The sequence below is a fragment of the Vanessa tameamea genome, chromosome 16 (genome assembly GCF_037043105.1).
Source record: "Vanessa tameamea isolate UH-Manoa-2023 chromosome 16, ilVanTame1 primary haplotype, whole genome shotgun sequence".
Lineage (NCBI taxonomy): Eukaryota > Metazoa > Arthropoda > Insecta > Lepidoptera > Nymphalidae > Vanessa > Vanessa tameamea.
The window spans coordinates 2,733,713-2,753,021 of record NC_087324.1 but is presented as its reverse complement, the minus strand read 5'-3'; the positions used below and the strand labels follow the sequence as shown (position 1 = coordinate 2,753,021).

The window sequence follows — 19,309 nt, the reverse complement described above, 5'->3', positions numbered from 1 at the left end:
TATAAAATAAAAACATAACTATAACATAATCTATATCAATAAACTTCACAAAAATATATTTCTTTTAGTGATGATGTCGGAGTATTACGATCATTACCATCGTTGGGAGCCCTTAGCCGAATTTCATTTCTTTTTTGACGATGATGAGGAATTTTACGACGACAATTACGTTTATTGTTTATGTAGTCGAGCTGTAATAAGGTTAGTGCTTGATTTAGAATATTTATTATAGTTTTTAAAAAATCAATACAAGATACGTTTGTTTTAGGAGTTCGTTATTATTCTTTATTTCCCATTATTATTTAAAATTTGCCTAAAAACAACTTCAATATAATAATATTATGAATCTTTTTTATGTTGTAGCTACTCAATGAATGGTTTTTATATTTAGCTGTGTAGTAGTTTGTTCAAAGTAGTACTAAAATTTCGGTTGTTGATAAAAATAATACAATCAGTATTTTGTATATTTTGAATAATTAAATTGGTCAGTACTGAGCACTATCACTAATAAACATTCAGCTATACAAAATTAATATAGATTTTAGAAATGAATATAGAAAAATATTGGCAGATGATAATATCCTCATAATAAATTAATAAACTTTTTGTAATTAAAAAAATAATCATAGAGATGGAATAAGAACTTATTACGCTGAAAAGGAATATGGCACTGAAAGTGAAGCAGAAATTGCAGCCGACTCTCAATCACAGGATATTGACGATCATTCTCACGTACATTTCTCTGTTGACACTTCTTACAAGACTAAATGTGAGGTATGTATTTTGTATGATTAAAATTCTTATTTTATATTTTAATCGATTTTAAGTTTTTAGTGCATAATAATTCATTATTCTTAACCATTTGCCACATATTTTCAAAACAGGCGTTTGATAAAACTGCTTAGATAGCAGAGTATAAAGTGGTATGATTTTTAACAAGCCTAAAATGCATTTAGTGCTGCAGTGCTTCTTCATATACAAGTTTTTGGGACATTTTATAAATTGAAATAAAATATACATATTTAATTAAAGTTAGGTTTTGACCATTTTTTTTTACCAAAAGAGGAATATCAATGCCCCAAATTAATTAAGAAATTACTATTATACCCCCCTTTAAGCTTATCACTTGTGTTAGGAGTGGGGATGAAAATAGCTCAAGGGGTCAGGATAGATCCAGCAACTTTTTACAGGACCGACAAGTGGACAGAATACTATTGCGTTATTGACACTTAAACATAACTCTTACACAGAAATCATATGTACTGTAATAACATATTATGGTAAATTTGTTAATTTTTTAATTTTATTTAGATATTTTAACACTGTATTCAAAATGTTATATTTTAACATTTGATTCTTAAATAACTAAAAATAAATTAAAATTCTACTCACAGAAAGATGAAGGCGCCAGTTGCTACTGTAGTGCATCACATACAGACAACTATTGTTCAAATGATGAACTAGATCCTACTCAAATACATGGTTTCCCATCCCATGCTCTTCAACCAAGCGACAGTGGGGCTGACCTCACATATCAGGACTGCCATTCTGACTACACCACACTTGACAAAATAGAAAGAATGGAACAGGATATCATTGAAACCAATGAGAATTACCTATCAGATAATACATGGGAAAAATTTTGGGCTACCAATGGTGAAAGACTAATTTGGGCTTCCTGGATTAAGAAGTACAGTGACTACATAAATCCCACATATCTAGATGAAAACCATGATCTTGTTATGGATGATAACAACATTCCCAAACAGCACTCAGCTGAGCCTTTATGTAATAAGGATATAGTTGATTACAGAGAAAATGATGACATTAAGGTTATGAGAGAGAGGAAATTCTCTTATGATTCAAAAGTCAATCCTTACAAAAAGACTAGTAAAGACCAGAATTATGAAGATAAATATGATAAACGAAGTGAAAAAGTAAGTGACAAAGATGAAATGTGGCTTCCTGCACGTAGAAGACGATCTTGCTCTGAACATGATGGAATTGTAAGTCCCAGAACACTTCCAGGGACAGATTCCATGACAAATGTAACAAAACTAACTCTTTCGAGTTATAATGTTACTTCCAGTCATGTAACCTCAGAATCTACGCCTACAGATGACTATAGTGTTTCATCATCAACTTCCACATCTGACGATCAATTAAATGATCAGACAAGAATCATAAATATTGATGATAATTCAGAACAAATGCCATCTGAAGATTTAGATACTGAACAATATTGGCAATTCCTATGGAAGAAACATTTTGGCGAACAATATGCTTTGCACTACGCAAATTATATTGAATGTCATGAAATAAGAAACAGAGAAATATCTGCTTTGAATGTACAAGAAAGTAAAATTGAAGAATTGAAAGGTTTGGATAATGAGTGTGAGAATAGTGAAGGGAATTCACAGGAACTGCCTTCTGTTATTGAAGTTCAAACCCAAATCGATAAAATTAACTTAGAAGAAAAGATTGTCAAGCCAAAAAGGAGGACTAAAAATGCAAGTAATCGTATCATTAGCTCCGTGGGTGTACTGCTACAAAATTTACTCAAAGAACAAAAGGACAAGTCATTCGACGAAGCCTTTGATGGTGAAGATGGAACAACTAATAATGAAAAGTCTGAGTCATTGGTAATGGAGAAGAATGAAAATACAACTGGATCAAATAATCTGCAAAACAACAGCAACGTTTCCAAACACGATTATTATGACGGAGACGACGATCCGCCTGAAGAAAAGCCGGTCTCATTAAAGAGAAGGTAAATTTAAATATTAGAATAATTTTCAATTAGTTATAAAAACATTTATTTTTCCTCTCGCGCAATTTACGAAAGTGATTTCGATAATTAATGTTGAAGATTTCTAAATGTTGCAGAGGAAACAAAATTTTTGGACGAGTTTTATTATTTTCGGATAAATATTATTGCTAGATTGAAAATATCTTATGAAATGCTTAAACATTTTTCGTTTAATAAGTATATAATTCAGTTAATTATTTTATATTCCAGTCATGAAATTGATGACGAAGAGGTGAATTCAGAAAAAGTAAAATCAACATTCCAAATCATGGGTTTCTCATTCGACTCAGAGAAGATGCCGAAGGGTCAGCTTATTTATAGAAAGCGGTTAGGGAGATTGCGTCCGCCACGGTACAAGCGATCCGGAGCGTCGAAGAAAACATATTTTGATGATGAAGGAAAACCGTATCACTTGGAACAGGTTATTATTAACGTTATTTTCTTAATCTTTTTAATTAGCAAATAATCTATCTTATATACTTAGGAATCTATTACAGTAGAATAGCCCTAGATTTCGTATGAACTGTTTAAAGTTAGACTAGAAAGCTTTTTGTAAAGAGTATCCATCAATCAAGCACATATATTTTCAATTGTTCTGAACTAAAGTTTGAAGAAAAGTCTTAGTAGAAATATATTATTAAGATATAATATAAAGAGCATAATTGAATCGATTACTTCAACTATGAGCAAGCATTCTAAACGTGCTATCGGGCGTTCTTCAGCAAAAATTTTTTTCATATAAAAGCAAGTGAGGATGACTATAATATTTTTCAGAATCAAGAATCACAAGATGAAGGCGAAATGCTTACCGATTATGATGGTCCAGAACTACAATCAGATGGTGAGAAAAATAACTCAGATATCAAATTAGAAGAAAGCACAAACAATGATACAGAAAACAATGATTCTAAAGATAAAGAGATTGAAAGCGAAGCTACATCTGAAAATACAGCAGATATTTTACAAGAGAACGTAGAACAATCGCAGAGTGATGTTATTGAAAGCAAAAACGATGAACAAACGGATGTTCATGTCGAAATAACAAGTAAGTTTTCTATATGTATATTATCATTAAATAACAAATATTGTAAATCTGATACATTATTTTTCAGGTCTAAACAAACGCAGGCGTCGACCGAAAAGATATCCTCGAATGGAGGATTATGATACAACAGATATGCCAATTGAACTCAAAGGAGATGAGAAAATGTTTAAGTATTGGAAGAAACGACATTCACTGTTTCATCGGTAAGAAACGATATTATTTCATAGTCTTTTCTCTATTTTGTAAAATTATAGGTACAAATTTGTCGTTACACACCCGCAATAACTAATACCACTATTTTTTAAAAAGTAGAATTGTTTAATTGACTAGACATAGATTTATAATTTGCATTGAAAAATATTTAATTAGGGATCAGATTCTGTATTACGCCTTTTTTTTATTCGTATCTTGAATATAGTGACTGGGTATAACTCGGTTGAATGCCAAGTAACTAAAAGTTTAATAAGAAAAGTAAATTTTTGGTCTGCCGTTTAAGTAGAAAATCGGTACGAAACGTTTCATAGGATAATATATTAAATAGTTTACTAAAAGCGTCTACAATTGCAGCTTCGACGACGGTATTCAGCTGGACCGCGAGAGCTGGTTCAGCGTGACGCCGGAGAGCGTGGCGCGCCACATCGCCGACAAGTGCGGGCGCGACCACGTGGTGGACGCCTTCTGCGGCGCCGGCGGGAACACCATACAGTTCGCGCTCACGTGCAAGAGAGGTAAATAAATCGTTTTTGTTTTGTTTGTGTCCATTTGCCTAGATGGCCCAGTGGTTAAAACTCGTGCATCTTAACCGATGATTGCGAGTTTAAGCCCAGGCAAGCATCACTGAATTTTCATGTGCTTAATTAGTGTTTATAATTCATCTCGTGCTCGGCGGTGAAAGAAAACTTCGTGAGGAAACTTGCGTGTGTCTAATTTCAACGAAATTCTGCCACATGTGTATCCACCAACCCGCATTGCAGCAGCGTGGTGGGATAGGTTCCAAACCTTCTCCTCAAAGGGAGTGGAGGCCTTAGCCCAGCAGTAGATTTAAAGGCTGTTAATGTTGTCATGTTGTGTCCATTTGCCTATGTCTAATCAACTTTACTAAACAAATTATCTTTAATAAAATAATAACAACATTTGACTAAAAGATGCAATGTTAGTGTAGTTATTACTACTACCTCCCTCTCTACTTAGAACTAAAATATATAAAAACACCAACTTACCCCCTGTTTTAACTTTGCCAGTAACCGCCATAGACATCGATCCAGCGAAGATAGAAATGGCAAAACACAACGCCGAAGTTTATGGTGTAGCAGACCGAATAGAGTTTATTGTGGGAGACTTTTTTGAAATAGGACCAACTCTAACAGCGGACATGGTGTTTTTAAGCCCTCCGTGGGGAGGGCCGAATTATTCTGATGTAAGTTGTTATGCTATATAGAAATGTGTAACTTAAGTTAAGATATTGATTTTATACTTCCAAAACAATTTCTTAGCTAATTCGACAGGACTAAATGCTGTCTTTTTCTTATTTAAGGGATAGCAAATCCTAGTGCCAAAAATTACAATGGCTTATTTTTTTTTAAAACTGGATCATGTCAGAATCACAAATTATTTATGCTTGGCAGTTGAATAATTTAAGTAAAAAAACCACCAGTATATTAATTATTTATAATATATTTTTGAAGAAATATAGTTTAATGACTTGTTCTTTGTTTCTTGTTGTACTTCGTTAAATGAATCGACATTACAAACCGGTGGAAGAATTTCATTCTATCCTTTCTAATCAAATGACAATTCAAAATTTGTAAGAGTCTCATTGATAAGAGTATGTTCTGATTTTGAAATATTTGCAACACTATGTCACACAATTGTTAATATTAAGCAACAACCACTTTACCTTTAAATGTTGTTCAAGTGGTTTGATAAATAATGCTATGTCTTCTTCTTTCAAATGACTAATCAATGATGACAGAAAGAAAAATCAATATTTAACAAAAATGCTAAATAACTTTTAAAAGTAACTATAATACATGATAGCTAACTGTAGGTAAAGTTTATACTTACAGACATGTATTTCCATGTTTCAGAATTATGAATATGATATAGAAACTATGCTGGAACCCAAACCTGCATCAGAATTAATGAGGATTGCTCGGGATATTAACTCGAACATAGCATTGTACTTACCGAGAAACACAAGAATGGATCAGGTATTTTATCTTTTGTTTAACATTTGAAAGCTAAATAATTAATTGTTAACTTTACTTGACTTGATATTACTTAAATTATCAGTAGAAGAAATAAATATTATGTTTGCAAATTACAATAATTTGTGTTTCAATTAATTTTAAATTATATTTCTGTTATTTTATCTAACCTAGGTAGGTTATAGAAAAGTTATAATGATAATATTTTGTTGCAGATACTTTCCATTGCTCAAGAAGTTGGTGGTTCTGTAGAGATAGAACAAAGTTATTTAGATAAAAGATTTATAGCACTTACTGCTTATTTTTATTAGAAATAATTGTAATACTGAATACATCACACATTTTCAAGTATGTATATCAATTTTCATGAATTGCTTTAAGCATCCCATATTTTCATCAATAAAAAATGTTGTTAAAATTTTATGATTACATTAAGAAGTGAAAATAATATGTCTCAAAATTAATTGATTATTCAAATTATAATTAATATTTATAATAGATTTAAAATATATTCAAATAAATATTTCAGTATATAGCTCTGTAATGTTCCGAGTTACCTGCATTTAAACTGTCTTAACAAATATATGAATATAGTGTAATTTTACAATATTTTTATATTACCTCAATGTTGCTTTTTTTTGTACATATTACACAGTACATATAACAGCGCTGTTTTTTTATTTTAATAAAAAGTAACAAGCAATAACTATACTAATAGGGTTAACACTACTTTTTTCTTACCTAACATTGTATTTTAAAATAAATATATTTAAATAGAAGATGTATATCGCAATATGAAAACAATATGTAAATTGCCTTAAAATTTGAAAGCTACAGTTTTAAAAATAAATAAAAATAAGAGTACTATATTATTATAAAATTTAAGAATTTCATCAATTTATATCTATATCAAGGTTTGCTATATATGTTCTCTTTTTGAAGAAAAAACAATGTGTAATCTTTTTACGCAGTCCTTAAGCTATTGTGTATCAAATTACTTCAACTTGCATTTAGTAAATAGATAGATATTTTATCTAGCAGAAATATATTGTAATGCACTGTAGAAATTAATTTTCATGTGTCAAAAATTATCTGTGTATTATTTTAAGTGTTACCGTACTTATGTAAACAATAAATTTGAAAATCGCCTATTGGCACGTAGACATCTGATTGTGTATTTGATGAGATTGATATTCTGGTATTGAAAACTCAAATTTAAAAATTTATAACTAAAGTCAGATATGTATGTGATTGAATGCATTTATAGATGAATACCTATTTGTAGGCCTTGTGTGTGTGACCATAAATGTTGTGATCTCTGTAAATATTTGTTGATGATATTATACAACTTCAACTGTGATTGATTTTTGTCTCATTTCAAATTTATTAAATCAAAGAATATGACATAAAATATTGAATAACCGATGATCTAGCATTTTTTAATAGTTACAACAGTAACTGAAGCCAAATAAAGTTATAATCCAATTGAAATTTAACTTTCACTAAGTGCTTGTATCTACTCATATCATTGTCATTAATTTGGTGGTAGGGCTCTGTGCAAACCAGTCTGGGAAGGTACAACCAATTCAACAGATAATCTACTACCAAATGGCAGTACTCATTGTTGTGTTTGGTTTGAAAGGTGATTGAGCCAGATAAAATAATGACAGCTACAAAGGATATAAAATCTCAGTTCACAAGGTTGGTAATGCATTGGCTATGTTTGAAAGGCAAAAACTTTGAATAGTCTTGGTAAATATGGATGGATTAAGTTATCATCAGTTTGAAATGTGAATTTTACAGATAATTGTTAGATAAACAATTTCCATTCTGATTCCATACTATTCTATCAATATTCTTATGATGTCCATGAGTTTTACTTTAAAATATGAAAGTATAACATTTACACATGCACATAACTTATGTTGGGTCCTTCTACATTATAGAAGAAATAAAAAATAAACAATATTTAAATCTTATATTTAGGTGGAAAAATCACATTTTCAAAATATCCATTGAAGAGTTACAACTTAAGTATTATTATTACTTTCACCTTGATGAAAGACCTAACTAACAACTTAGAATATTTATTTCAACCACTCAAATAGTGACTATTGTTAGTTTTGTTGAATAATTTGGTATTTCAACTTATTCTCCATCAATTAGAGGGCTTTTTTCACTTATATGAGAGTAGTATGGATAAAATTATTCAAATGTACATTCCTAATTTAATTATACACAAATTATATCTAAATTTATTCTTTCATTTCACCTTCTTCATCTTCTTCTTCCGCTCCTCTAACATATAACACATTATTGCATCTTATAAGAACTTCACCAAGATTACCTATAAAAAATGATATTACAACTTAATAAATAGAACTTTTAATACAATTTTTAGTACACAAAATAAGTACCATAGAATGTATTCTATATTTGAATTAAAGATAATGCATATGCCATTAGTGTTGAAATCATTCACTTTATAAAAATATAATTTTTAAATTATTTTAATTACAAAAAAAATCACACTATTCAGAATGAAGGACGAATAAAAGGAAATTGGTTTCGAATAACAAATTAATTTGTCCGCCCATAAAAAAAACTATCTATCTCTAAATTCTTTTGAGAACAAAAAGAGGTTATAATAATTATTAAAACTTCAATAGCCTAACCTGTACAAGATCCATCAACAATCTCTTCTGTATTGGCTAGTTGTAAGTTCATGTATCCATCTGCTGAAACCAATAAGCCTTTATATTCGTGACCCCACTTTAATTTAACAAGAACTGACTTGCCCGTAAGGCTGTTGAGGAATGGTTTAGGGTTAATAGGCATAGCCGCCGCCATTTTTGTGTTTTATCTGAAAGGCAAAGTTTTATTAATTTTATTTAAATGTAACAGCACATAAATATTTAGAAGAAAAGTCTTACTTTAGTACTAATGAACTAAAAGCCGCGAATTGCTAAAAGCCGCGTCGTTTTGTATGGAAGCAAAGATTACAAAGTGACAATGACAATTAATATTCAGTGATGTAGCTGTCATACAAATTACCATAAACAACTAATTATGAGAATATCGCATATATTTGAACTACATATTTCCCGATTGTTATTTATTTTACTTGATTCCGATTTTGAAATTGATAGCTGAAATTTATTAAATGATAGCTTAATTTTTGTGGTTGTTAAAAATATTTAATAAATCTTTAATGAGAAACCGGTTATTTAATAAAATGATGTGGGCAATGTCTTATGTGATATCGAGAGGGATTTGTTGTATGTTATACATACAACAAATCTCTCGATATCGTATTTTGTCTAAATGACATTTTACTTTAACATTTTTAATTAAATATGTTATCTATTCTCCAGTCCAGTACCTGTCTATATGTATTATCTATGTCTATATTATAGCATTAGCCAATAGCCAAAGAGTTTAATAATCGTAGTTACTTAGTAATTCTCGATTCTCTACTTCTGGTATAATTATAATATAAACTTTTTACGGGTCCGGCTAATTATGGTTTATTGCATTCGCAATTGGCATTAGTTTGTGATTACCAGTAAATGTTGAAGTAGTAAATAATAAAGGCTTAATTAATTCATTATTGCTGTTTTTGTAATTAATTTTATCAAAACAATTTTACCCTATTGGTGAATTATCAAGAATTTTTCTACATTATGGCTACTTTGGAAGATAAAATTCTGGGTGAGAAATTGCAAAACTATTGTAGCAGCAGTGAAGATGAGGGTTCTGGTGATGAAGACAGTCAAAGCGGTGATGAGGAAGGGAATGCTTCTAAAATGTGTTCGGTGCGCGCAGAACCTCCACCTATTAATAACTGGAACGGTTCCGCCACCAACACTGGTCCAAAAGGTGTACTTGAAGATTGGAAGAGATTTAAACAGTTAGAAGCTGAAAACCGTAAAGAATTGGCTAAAGAGCGTATTGCTCTCGCTAAGAAACTTACCTTAACCGTAAAAACAGCACAAGAAGAAGAAGAAGCAAAAGAAATTGATGAGCTAGAGGATGAATTAAATGAGCTAATGGATGAGGATTTCTTGATGAAATACCAGCAACAGAGAATGCAAGAATTAATGGCTCAATTACAAAAAGCACCTAAATTTGGGAAGGTACTAACATTAAACAGCCAAGAAGAGTTTTTAAATGCTATTGATAAAGAAGACAGCAAAGTTACAATTATTGTACATATTTATAATAATGGTGTTAAAGCATGTGAGAGTATGGATGGCTGTCTACGGTTATTAGCACCTGATTATCCAGCTGTGAAATATTGTAGGATAGCTGCTGATATTACGGGACTGAGTCGTCACTTCCGCATCGATGGAGTACCAGCTTTATTAGTGTATAAGGGGGGACAAATAATTGGTAATTTTGTAAAACTTGCAAATGAACTTGGTGAAGATTTCTTTGCAACTGATGTTGAGAAATTTTTAATAGAGTATGGAATGTTACCAGAAAACTAATTTTTTTTTGATAATATTACATTGCTTATAAATGAAAATGTACTTAAATGTAGTTTTGTTGTGCGTCTACTAACATTTATAATATTAGAGATTTTAAAAATATACAAAAAAAATTTGGAAAGCTATTACTTTAGTAGTAGATTATACACATCAATTAACATAAAAAAAACACATCCTTCATTTATATCACTGCAATGTTATAATAAAAATAAAATAAAATCAATCTGCATTTTTAATATAAAAGTTTAGGCATTAAGTTAGTATTATATAAGTTAGTCTTTTTATTTAGCTATTAAATTCTGAGTAACATAATTTCTCACTTAATGTCTGTAATCAATCACTCGAGCTATGAAATATTTGTATTTCTAAAACTCACTTTCTTAAGCAATGTTAATTGTCATGAGAAAGTTTTATTTGTTTTATGTATGAATTGTTTTTATGTTGTCTCAATCTTATATGCTTCAGTGCAGGCACTGATTTGGGATAAGATGTGTGTGTATGTAATAAATTTTAATTTGGATTTATTTATTAATATTATTTTATAAGGTATTATTATCTTATAATTTTTTTCAAAGAGAATTTCACTTAAAAGGATTTCAAAAAAGCTAATTATGAATACATTAACCCACCAATTTTTGTCAATAGGATATTAATACAAAAATGAATATAAATGTTTTGTTTTATTTAGTAGGCACTTTATAAATATCACAATCAGGTCAGTGCACAAATAATTCCATGTTTACTATAGTAATGGAAGGTCAAAACTAAAGATTGTTTTATTTTCCCTTCTGGTGAGGTGTATTGCTTTAAATATAATTTTTTTCTCAAATTAGACACTTTTTAAAACAAAATTGAGTTCAGTGGTGAAGGATTTCTATGTATACTTAATTTGACAAATGACAATATTTACTCAACATTAACCATTGCATGTAATTTTAAAAAGGCAAAAGCGATTTAATTTTGTCATAATAAAATTGATACTACTTTGTGCTAAATTAGTTAATATGGGTATAATGATTAATTTGGGTTTAACAAACTAAATAAATATTATGGTGTTTTTGTTTATACTGTTTTTATGCATTAATGCAAGAGATTAGTTGCAATTAAATAAAATTTACGTTAATAACATAGTTCAAAATCAACAATCACTTACAAATCTTTGACTTTGTAGCAGGTTTTGGAATGACATAAGAAAAAATATTTTTGTAATTATTTATTTTTGAGAAGTAACATTTAGAAATGCTTATAAATTATGAGTTGTTCATTCAGTAGATTACAAATATTTTCTTAATTGAACTTTAAAGTAATATTGTATTTGAGAATCATTCTATTGTTAATTGATTTCGAACCACTTGTGCTAGCTTATTTGGAACAATAATTAATACAATATTTTTAATATTATTGACACAATCTTAGTAACTATACACAAAGGTAGAAAATTTACTCGCTTCAATACTCAAGGCAAACCATGTGTTTGCATGTTATATTATTAATAACAATTATAGTTTGAATTGATGAATAAAATCGAATATCATAAAAATACGAAGTATCAATATCTGATACTTCGTAGAAAGGTATAACCATAGTAAATGTATAATCTTAGACAATACTTTTACAAAGATATAATTACTACAAATATATTTTTACTGTACTTACACTTTAAAGAGTTCAATATAAATACTAGTTAATATCATTTGCATGTAAAAATAAGAATTTACACACAATGGTGATATTTAACTAGCAGAGTTCAACTACTTCATCACTTATTTCAGTACGTCTGCGCTTTGGTGGTTTCGGGGCTGGTTCACCATCATCATCTTCATCAATTATTTCCATGTCACTATCACTATCTTCTTTAGAACGAGATGGACCAGGCTTTGGTTCCTTTGCACCGTTAGAGCCATTAGCTGTTTTGTCCTCCTTTGGGGCTGGCATTGGTGTATCTGTATCTGTTACGAGGCGCCATGACTTCTCATCATCTTCTTGCTGTAGTCTGACACGAACTTCGTAGTTTTGTAAGAAGTCATCAACTAACAGAGCACAACCATCATTGAGTCCAATCTCTTCAAGAGTTTTTTCATTGTTGTGGTCTGTTTCGCCCGGTTCTGAAGATAACACTACGAGACCTTTGCCTTCAACTGTTGCATCTGGAGCTTGCATGTTGAGTCCTTCTTTAAAGGCAGTGTTCAGATCTTTAAGAGTGAGTTGTTTGATATTGCAAGCAAGACCGACTTCTGGTTTCGGTGCGCATACATAACATTTAGGGTTTGGTGCAGTTAAAGCTGGAAATAAAATAATGTGTTAAATTTATTTATTTCACAAGCACTTGTTGCTGTTTATTAATCTATAATGAAGGGGTTTAATTATTTGACAAAACTTTTATTTCAACTCAGGACAATACCTCCTTCAATAAAGGATTTCTTCTTTCTCTGTTTTAAATAAAAATATATAAATAAATATTGAACATCATATACATTACTCTGATCCCAATGTAAGTAGCTAAAGCACTTGTGTTATGGAAAATCAGGAGTAACGACGGTAAAACCACCTAGACCCAAGACAACATAGAAAAACTAATTAACTCTTTCTACATCGACTGGGCCGGGAATCGAACCCTGGATCTCGGAGTGGCGTACCCATAAAAACGGTGTACACTCTACTCGACCACGGAGTTCGTCAAATTATATAAATTATTTTTGTAAATAATAAAGCAATAAAAGTAATATAATTATTTAAAACGTTACGTCACGTCACGTTGAGTAGCCGCGTCAACTTTCTCGTCACATTTAACTCATTCAGCCATTCTTATAGCAAAATTTATAGCAAAATTTATATCAAAATACTAATCAAATAAGGCTGCAAAAGTATTTCTACTTACTTTTTTCCGGTACAAACAATTGTCCACGATGATTAACTTTGGGTCTTAAATAAACACTTGTGCATGTTTCGATTTCTCCCTTGAGCAAGGCTTGGGCACGTATTACCGCCAGCCCGGCTACAATCGCGTTAGCCGTTGCTATTGCTGGAATGATGTTCCCCGCCATTGCTAAAAAAAAGGTTACATAAATTGTATTATACAGTTGATTTATAAGTTTCCCATGCTGAAGAACCAGACCATTTTTTTATTTACTATATTAATCATAATAAATGAACTATTGACACTAAACAATAGTGAAACCTGTGATTAACAGAGCCTGATTAACTCACAATTTTAACAATACTAAAAATACATAAATAAATAGATTTTAAAGTTTTATTTACATTTTATTTCGAAGCGGGACTTCAATTGTATGTTGAAGATGTGGGCACGAATGTTCGCGCAGGCCGTCACAAAGTCCATGGCACTCTTTTCATCTTTGTCCCAAACAAGATGATCACCATCAGGACGACTTTTCAAGTCTGTTTGTAATGCTTTGCAGCTGGCAGCAAATACCTGTGCAAATTTAGTATAAATTGTATAAATATGATAATCTTATTTAAATTTAAGGTGACGGATGGTTCGTTAAAAAAAGGAAAGTTTCTTACAGTCTTTAATTTAAGTATTGACTGACTTAAGATTGACTTTCAGATATATTCATTTCAGATAGTACACTGCAGTATGCGATATAGTACAATGCAGTTATACCAATTTGTATCAGAATATTTTGTTTTTTATATGTTAGTTGTTTTACTGCCAAACAGAGTATTCCTTTGTTAAATATGTTTAAATTAGTAAGTCAGTGAAACATGAAACACAAGACATAACAATCTAAGAGGTATATTGACAATGTAAGAATTGATTTTGATATTTGTTACAGTGGCTTTCTGAATATAGCATTTTACCATAGTGGCCCATTTCAAATTATATTATATCAAGTTACCTGTGCACATTCATGTACTGTCCAGACTCTTTGATCAGGTAATCCTGAATGTTGGGTGGGTGCATTGTCTTTTCCTGGCAGATTATCCCATGTTAAAGGAGTGGGTGGGCGACGTTTCTTCCACAAATTCTCCATAGACAACAAATAACGGATATCATCCCCAAAGAGCTTTGAGAACAACTTTTCCGGATCATAATTTGTGTCTGAAGCCCAAGCCCTTGTACTTTTTCTTTCAATATTGCCCGCTGCTGTTCCCTCAGATGACAATGCAGATGCACCTGCATCTCCAGCTGCTTCAGGGTCTGCAGTGTCTGGACTTACATCTTGGTCTGGATCTTCTTCACCAAAGAGTTGGTTGAAGAGATGCTTAGCCCAAACTATACAATGGATAGGTTCCGATGGAGTATTTCTGATGGTACAGCCAGGGAAAGACTTTTGTGGTGCTTTTGGTTGACATTCATAACATTGTGTTAGACCTTTTTTGATAAGCTCCACCTATTGAATTATAAGTTTCAAATTATTATACATTAATTTTTCTATCACATCAGAGAACTGTCAAAATATCATCAATAATTATACTTATGAATAGTTTCTACAGATATTTGACTAGATTTTCTAATTCTTAATAATATTATTTCTTAAATCATGTGAAACTATGATAAATATATTACTGATTATACAATTAAAAATAAACTTTTAATTGACAGATTCTAGGTAATTTGAGCTTAGGATACATTTTAATTACCAATATATTGTATACTTGGTATCTTTAAATTTCAAAATCATCATACTAACACAATGAGAATTTTTCGCTTTTAATTATTATCACGTGATTAAGATGAAGAACAGTTGTGCATTTAAAGCATCTTTAATACCAATCTAATAAAATGATTAAGCAGGTACATTGTACATTGTACATACTATTAAGATTTATATTTTTATATGTTCAAAAATTTGTGTATCAATTAATTATATTTTTTCACATTGTAATAGTTGCATATTGATTAAGACATAAATATATTCAACATAATCATGCTATTCTTAGACTTTTGTTGTTTTTCAGGCAGAACTGTCGATGATGTTCTTCACATTCTGTTTGCCAAATAAATAAAGAATTTTAAAATAATATCTTACCTGTCCAGCATAGCCTGCAGTTCCAGTTTCAATTAGTGGCACATTAGCAGCTAAACACATTCGATTTACGTGGTTTCGGGCAACCCGATTATCCAATGCATTCATGACAATATTGAATTGCTTGAAATAACTTACTCCATAATCATTGCTGAAAACATTATAATCATGTATATACATTGTTAGCTGTAGAAAATATAGTACAGAATATATTTTTTGAAAATTTGCTAACTAGTATTAATCAAACTATTTTTATAATACAAATACTTAATTTAAAAATAATAATACAAAATAACATACTAAGTATAAAAAAAAGAATGGATGTTAGTGACAGTGTTCTGGGTTCATTTACCTTTATGACGATTATAACCTAATAAATTACTAACCTGATCACACTATCATGATGCGCAATGATATTAACGGTTGGATTAAAGCTAAGTGCACTGTCCTTAGCAACTTGAGCTTTCGACTTCCCAACATGTTCCTTGTGAAACAAAAATTGACGATTCAAGTTGCTTACGTCGATTGTATCAAGGTCGATCTGAAAATTAAACGTAATATTATATATTTATTAAAAAAACACTGTAAATAAGTTACTATATACTACACATACAATTTCAATCTGAGGGAAGCCGGTCAGAACAAGGTTTTTCAGTATTTCACAACCTATTCCGCCGGCACCAACAACTAGAATCTTAGAATTTGCTATAGCTTCCGTCAATTTCTCATCGAACACTCCTGCTACCCGTGCTACCATTTTCTTTACGATATATTTTCTCTTAGTTGCTACAAATTCTAATAGATTTTTACAAATATTTATTAATTGAATACGACGACGAGGAATTTGCGGCACCAATACAACTGTCAAAGTTGGCGTCAGACGGTGTTGCTACTTTGTATTCATCGAACCATAGACGAGCTTTGCTAAATTGTTCCGGAAGCAGTTATTCATTAAATACAGAATAAAATATAAATATTAGAACTTCAAGACTATATATTTTAAAACAAATTAATGAATTTCCATCTAAGTTTTTTTTCTTCCTAAATTTCCCTAGATAATAAAAATCCTGTTTCACTGATAATGTAGTATTAATAACCACTATGAGTGCTGAACCAATTTGCTGCATATTATACATGCATGTAAAACTGAACTTGACTGAACTTTGAATGAAACATCTGTTCTTTTTAAATATTTATAAAAAAACAGCCGATTTATATTCAAACTGAATTTTTTGGAAATTGAGAGTTAAGTACTATTCACGTTATTTACATAAAATTAATCAATTAGAAAATATTATCGTTTTATTTAAGACTTATTAATATGATTTTGTTATTGTGTAAAAAAATATAAGATCATTAAAATAATTTAAACACATACATAGGTGAAACACATTATTCGTAAAAGCCGAACGATTTATTATTTCAATATTTTTTATAATATTGACCATTCATATTGTGCATTTTTAAATAATCCGGAAATTATGAATAAAGTCAAATTAATCTACTGATAACTATGTCATTAAAGACAGTAAAGCTATTACATACTACTTTTGCCTCGGTGGTAGGGCTTTGTGCAAGCTCGTCTGGGTAAGTACCACCCACACATCATATATTCTACCACCAAACGACAATACTCAGTTCGTTTTTGTGTTTGTGTTCCGGTTTGAAGGATGAGTGAGCCAGTGTATTTACAGATACAGCGGTCATAATCAAACATGATGGTTATATGAGAAATGATTAATATTTTTTACAATATCAATGTCGATGGTCAATGTTGACCATCAGGTTGTCCATTTGCCAGTCCGTTTACTTATACGGCATAATAGGTAGTCGTTGGTTTGTTGGTTGAAGTAAGGCAGTGGAGGCCTTGCCCCGTCACGGTAGTATACGAAAGCGATCCCGTGGCACCCGCCGAAGAAACGGAGGAGATACCGCTAGCTTTTCAGTGGGTTTCATTTTTCCGGGGCGCACTTCTACGTGGGAGAAACATGTAACGCGTTTTGCAAGCGAAATAAAAAAACGAATGAGGAGACCTTGCCCATCTCTAACTAACAACAGCCAAATTGGAACGAGTCCTATTTTCTTTTAATATTTATTATTGTCTCTATTTCAGGTCCTTATTACTTTAATAAAAGTCAAGTTCTCTTTCAGCTTTGTCATTTACGATCAACGGTAGGTAAAAAAAGTATATGTAGACCTAATTTGTAAAGCTTATAAAAAGCAACAAACAAAGGTTATAATCGCTTTTTCGTATAATTAATAAGTAAATTTTATAGCTTATTTTTTTTTGCTTGCTCTTCGTAGAAGAGAAATTATATTAGAAAACAGGCAGCAATTTCTGCTAGTATATCATTTATCATTTAGTATATCATTAGTATCTATATCGTTATTACTGTAGTGATACCGTTAAATAACCACACAAGCTAATAATTAATCATATTCGTAAAACACCTCAAGCATAATCCTTACCTCCTGAGTTTCTAAAACTGTCAAAGAGGAAAATATATTGTAGAAATTGTAGTAAAGCCCGCGTCAAAATAAATTGTGTTGTGACAGACGAGAAAATCGACTTTGGTTTAAAATATGTTATTTATAAGTCAAACGAATAATAATAAAATAGAATATTGCTAAAGAAGAAACTCTCTTGTCTCCCATGAGGGTTTTTAAAAAACCAATATTATAGCCAGGAACATTACCTATTAATTGTCAATTCAAATAAAGAACATACCCCATGATCTAAGATGATGACATGATCTGAGAAGAACCTGTGGCAGAATTTTAGCGGCTTTCTTGTAAAATTTGTAATTTCTTACAGTATTCAATATATCAAAGAAAAATCTGAAACAAACAAAATATTATGTACTGTTTAGGTTTTTTATATACTTTAAGGCAAAACCGTTACCGTAAAAATGGTATTACAATACTGTTTGAGTAACATGTAATATCAAATTTATTAAGTTATTTTAACAATTATATTTAACTAAATATTAGACATTTACTTAATGATGAACAACATACCTCTATTTTAATTTAAATAAAAAATTAGCACCAGAATAATATTTATTTTGCTAGTATATGTAGAAGTAAGTAAATATTTTTTTAGTTTTTTGCATCTATTGCTTCTTATATATTCTATGTTTTTTGAATTAAGTTGAATCTGTAGCTTACACTTGTATTATGTTAAGCACAGGATAGATTAACGAATTGTGCGTTATAGCCAAATTAGAAAGTTCTGTAATTCTTTAGAATATTAAATAATAGCCAGAAGGAGCCTCAGGGCCCGTTAATAATGATTCATTATTTTTGGGAAAACTTAGTATATATGAACTTCATTATCATTACCAGCCAATTGCCATCTACTGCAGGACATGGATTTCTCCAAGGTGCATCAAAGCTTCTATTCTGTGGATTTTGAAAAAAAAAAACAACCAGCCCGTACCATTGCAACATAATCTCTAAATAAGTAACGGTAGAACCCAAGGTCGTATGAAAGAGTTCGCCTACAGGGAAAAAGCGGCTTTGCACGCAATTTATTTTAGTTTTAGAATTTCATTTTGCTCAACATTTGATAACAACAGCGGCTAATTTTAAAAACCTTCGTGTCCGAATAGTTTCGTGATTAAAAATCTTTCGGTTACAGAGTCTGTGAAATTTCATTACATAATTAGTACTATTCCCAAATTTAATTAATTTGACCATCGACGTTCTATCGATTCGATGAATATCAAGTTGACTATTTTCTGCTATTGGTATTACTAATATCTAAA

General features: G+C 30.7%; 5 protein-coding genes across 5 annotated transcripts in view; 2 read left to right on the top strand and 3 right to left on the bottom strand.

The window, feature by feature from the left end:
* The window catches only part of LOC113393943 (prolactin-releasing peptide receptor-like), a 639,527-nt gene that overhangs the window by 435,520 nt on the left and 184,698 nt on the right, over positions 1 to 19,309 (bottom strand). The window lies entirely within an intron of this gene.
* On the top strand, positions 43 to 7,421 carry Tgs1 (Trimethylguanosine synthase 1). Its single transcript, XM_026631029.2, has 10 exons — positions 43 to 201; positions 630 to 774; positions 1,395 to 2,770; positions 3,020 to 3,230; positions 3,584 to 3,854; positions 3,922 to 4,057; positions 4,422 to 4,582; positions 5,096 to 5,271; positions 5,942 to 6,064; positions 6,277 to 7,421. Exons 1-10 carry the CDS (start codon positions 71 to 73, stop codon positions 6,370 to 6,372), a joined length of 2,826 nt encoding a protein of 941 aa, XP_026486814.1. The 5' UTR covers positions 43 to 70; the 3' UTR covers positions 6,373 to 7,421.
* LOC113393900 (small nuclear ribonucleoprotein F) lies at positions 8,300 to 9,101 on the bottom strand. The gene is made up of 3 exons (XM_026631010.2): positions 8,995 to 9,101; positions 8,737 to 8,924; positions 8,300 to 8,408 (listed from the first exon to the last, which is right to left on the bottom strand). Exons 2-3 carry the CDS (start codon positions 8,909 to 8,911, stop codon positions 8,317 to 8,319), a joined length of 267 nt encoding a protein of 88 aa, XP_026486795.1. The 5' UTR covers positions 8,912 to 8,924; positions 8,995 to 9,101; the 3' UTR covers positions 8,300 to 8,316.
* On the top strand, positions 9,580 to 10,579 carry LOC113393899 (phosducin-like protein). The gene has a single exon (XM_026631009.2). The coding sequence runs from the start codon at positions 9,745 to 9,747 to the stop codon at positions 10,549 to 10,551; it is 807 nt and encodes a 268-aa protein (XP_026486794.1). The 5' UTR covers positions 9,580 to 9,744; the 3' UTR covers positions 10,552 to 10,579.
* On the bottom strand, positions 11,752 to 16,429 carry LOC113393898 (SUMO-activating enzyme subunit 2). The gene is made up of 7 exons (XM_026631008.2): positions 16,156 to 16,429; positions 15,929 to 16,083; positions 15,546 to 15,693; positions 14,412 to 14,906; positions 13,813 to 13,984; positions 13,430 to 13,597; positions 11,752 to 12,833 (listed from the first exon to the last, which is right to left on the bottom strand). Exons 1-7 carry the CDS (start codon positions 16,297 to 16,299, stop codon positions 12,289 to 12,291), a joined length of 1,827 nt encoding a protein of 608 aa, XP_026486793.1. The 5' UTR covers positions 16,300 to 16,429; the 3' UTR covers positions 11,752 to 12,288.

Coding starts and splice junctions, on each gene's coding strand:
- Tgs1 (XM_026631029.2), top strand. CDS start 71: ATGATGTCGGAGTATTACGATCATTACCATCGTTGGGAGCCCTTAGCC. Junction 202..629: donor TGTAGTCGAGCTGTAATAAG/GTTAGTGCTTGA, acceptor AAATAATCATAG/AGATGGAATAAGAACTTATT. Junction 4,583..5,095: donor CGCGCTCACGTGCAAGAGAG/GTAAATAAATCG, acceptor TAACTTTGCCAG/TAACCGCCATAGACATCGAT.
- LOC113393898 (XM_026631008.2), bottom strand. CDS start 16,299: ATGGTAGCACGGGTAGCAGGAGTGTTCGATGAGAAATTGACGGAAGCT. Junction 15,694..15,928: donor CATCATGATAGTGTGATCAG/GTTAGTAATTTA, acceptor TAATGTTTTCAG/CAATGATTATGGAGTAAGTT. Junction 13,598..13,812: donor GTCCCGCTTCGAAATAAAAT/GTAAATAAAACT, acceptor CCTTTTTTTTAG/CAATGGCGGGGAACATCATT.
- LOC113393900 (XM_026631010.2), bottom strand. CDS start 8,911: ATGGCGGCGGCTATGCCTATTAACCCTAAACCATTCCTCAACAGCCTT. Junction 8,409..8,736: donor TGTTGATGGATCTTGTACAG/GTTAGGCTATTG, acceptor CATTTTTTATAG/GTAATCTTGGTGAAGTTCTT.
- LOC113393899 (XM_026631009.2), top strand. CDS start 9,745: ATGGCTACTTTGGAAGATAAAATTCTGGGTGAGAAATTGCAAAACTAT.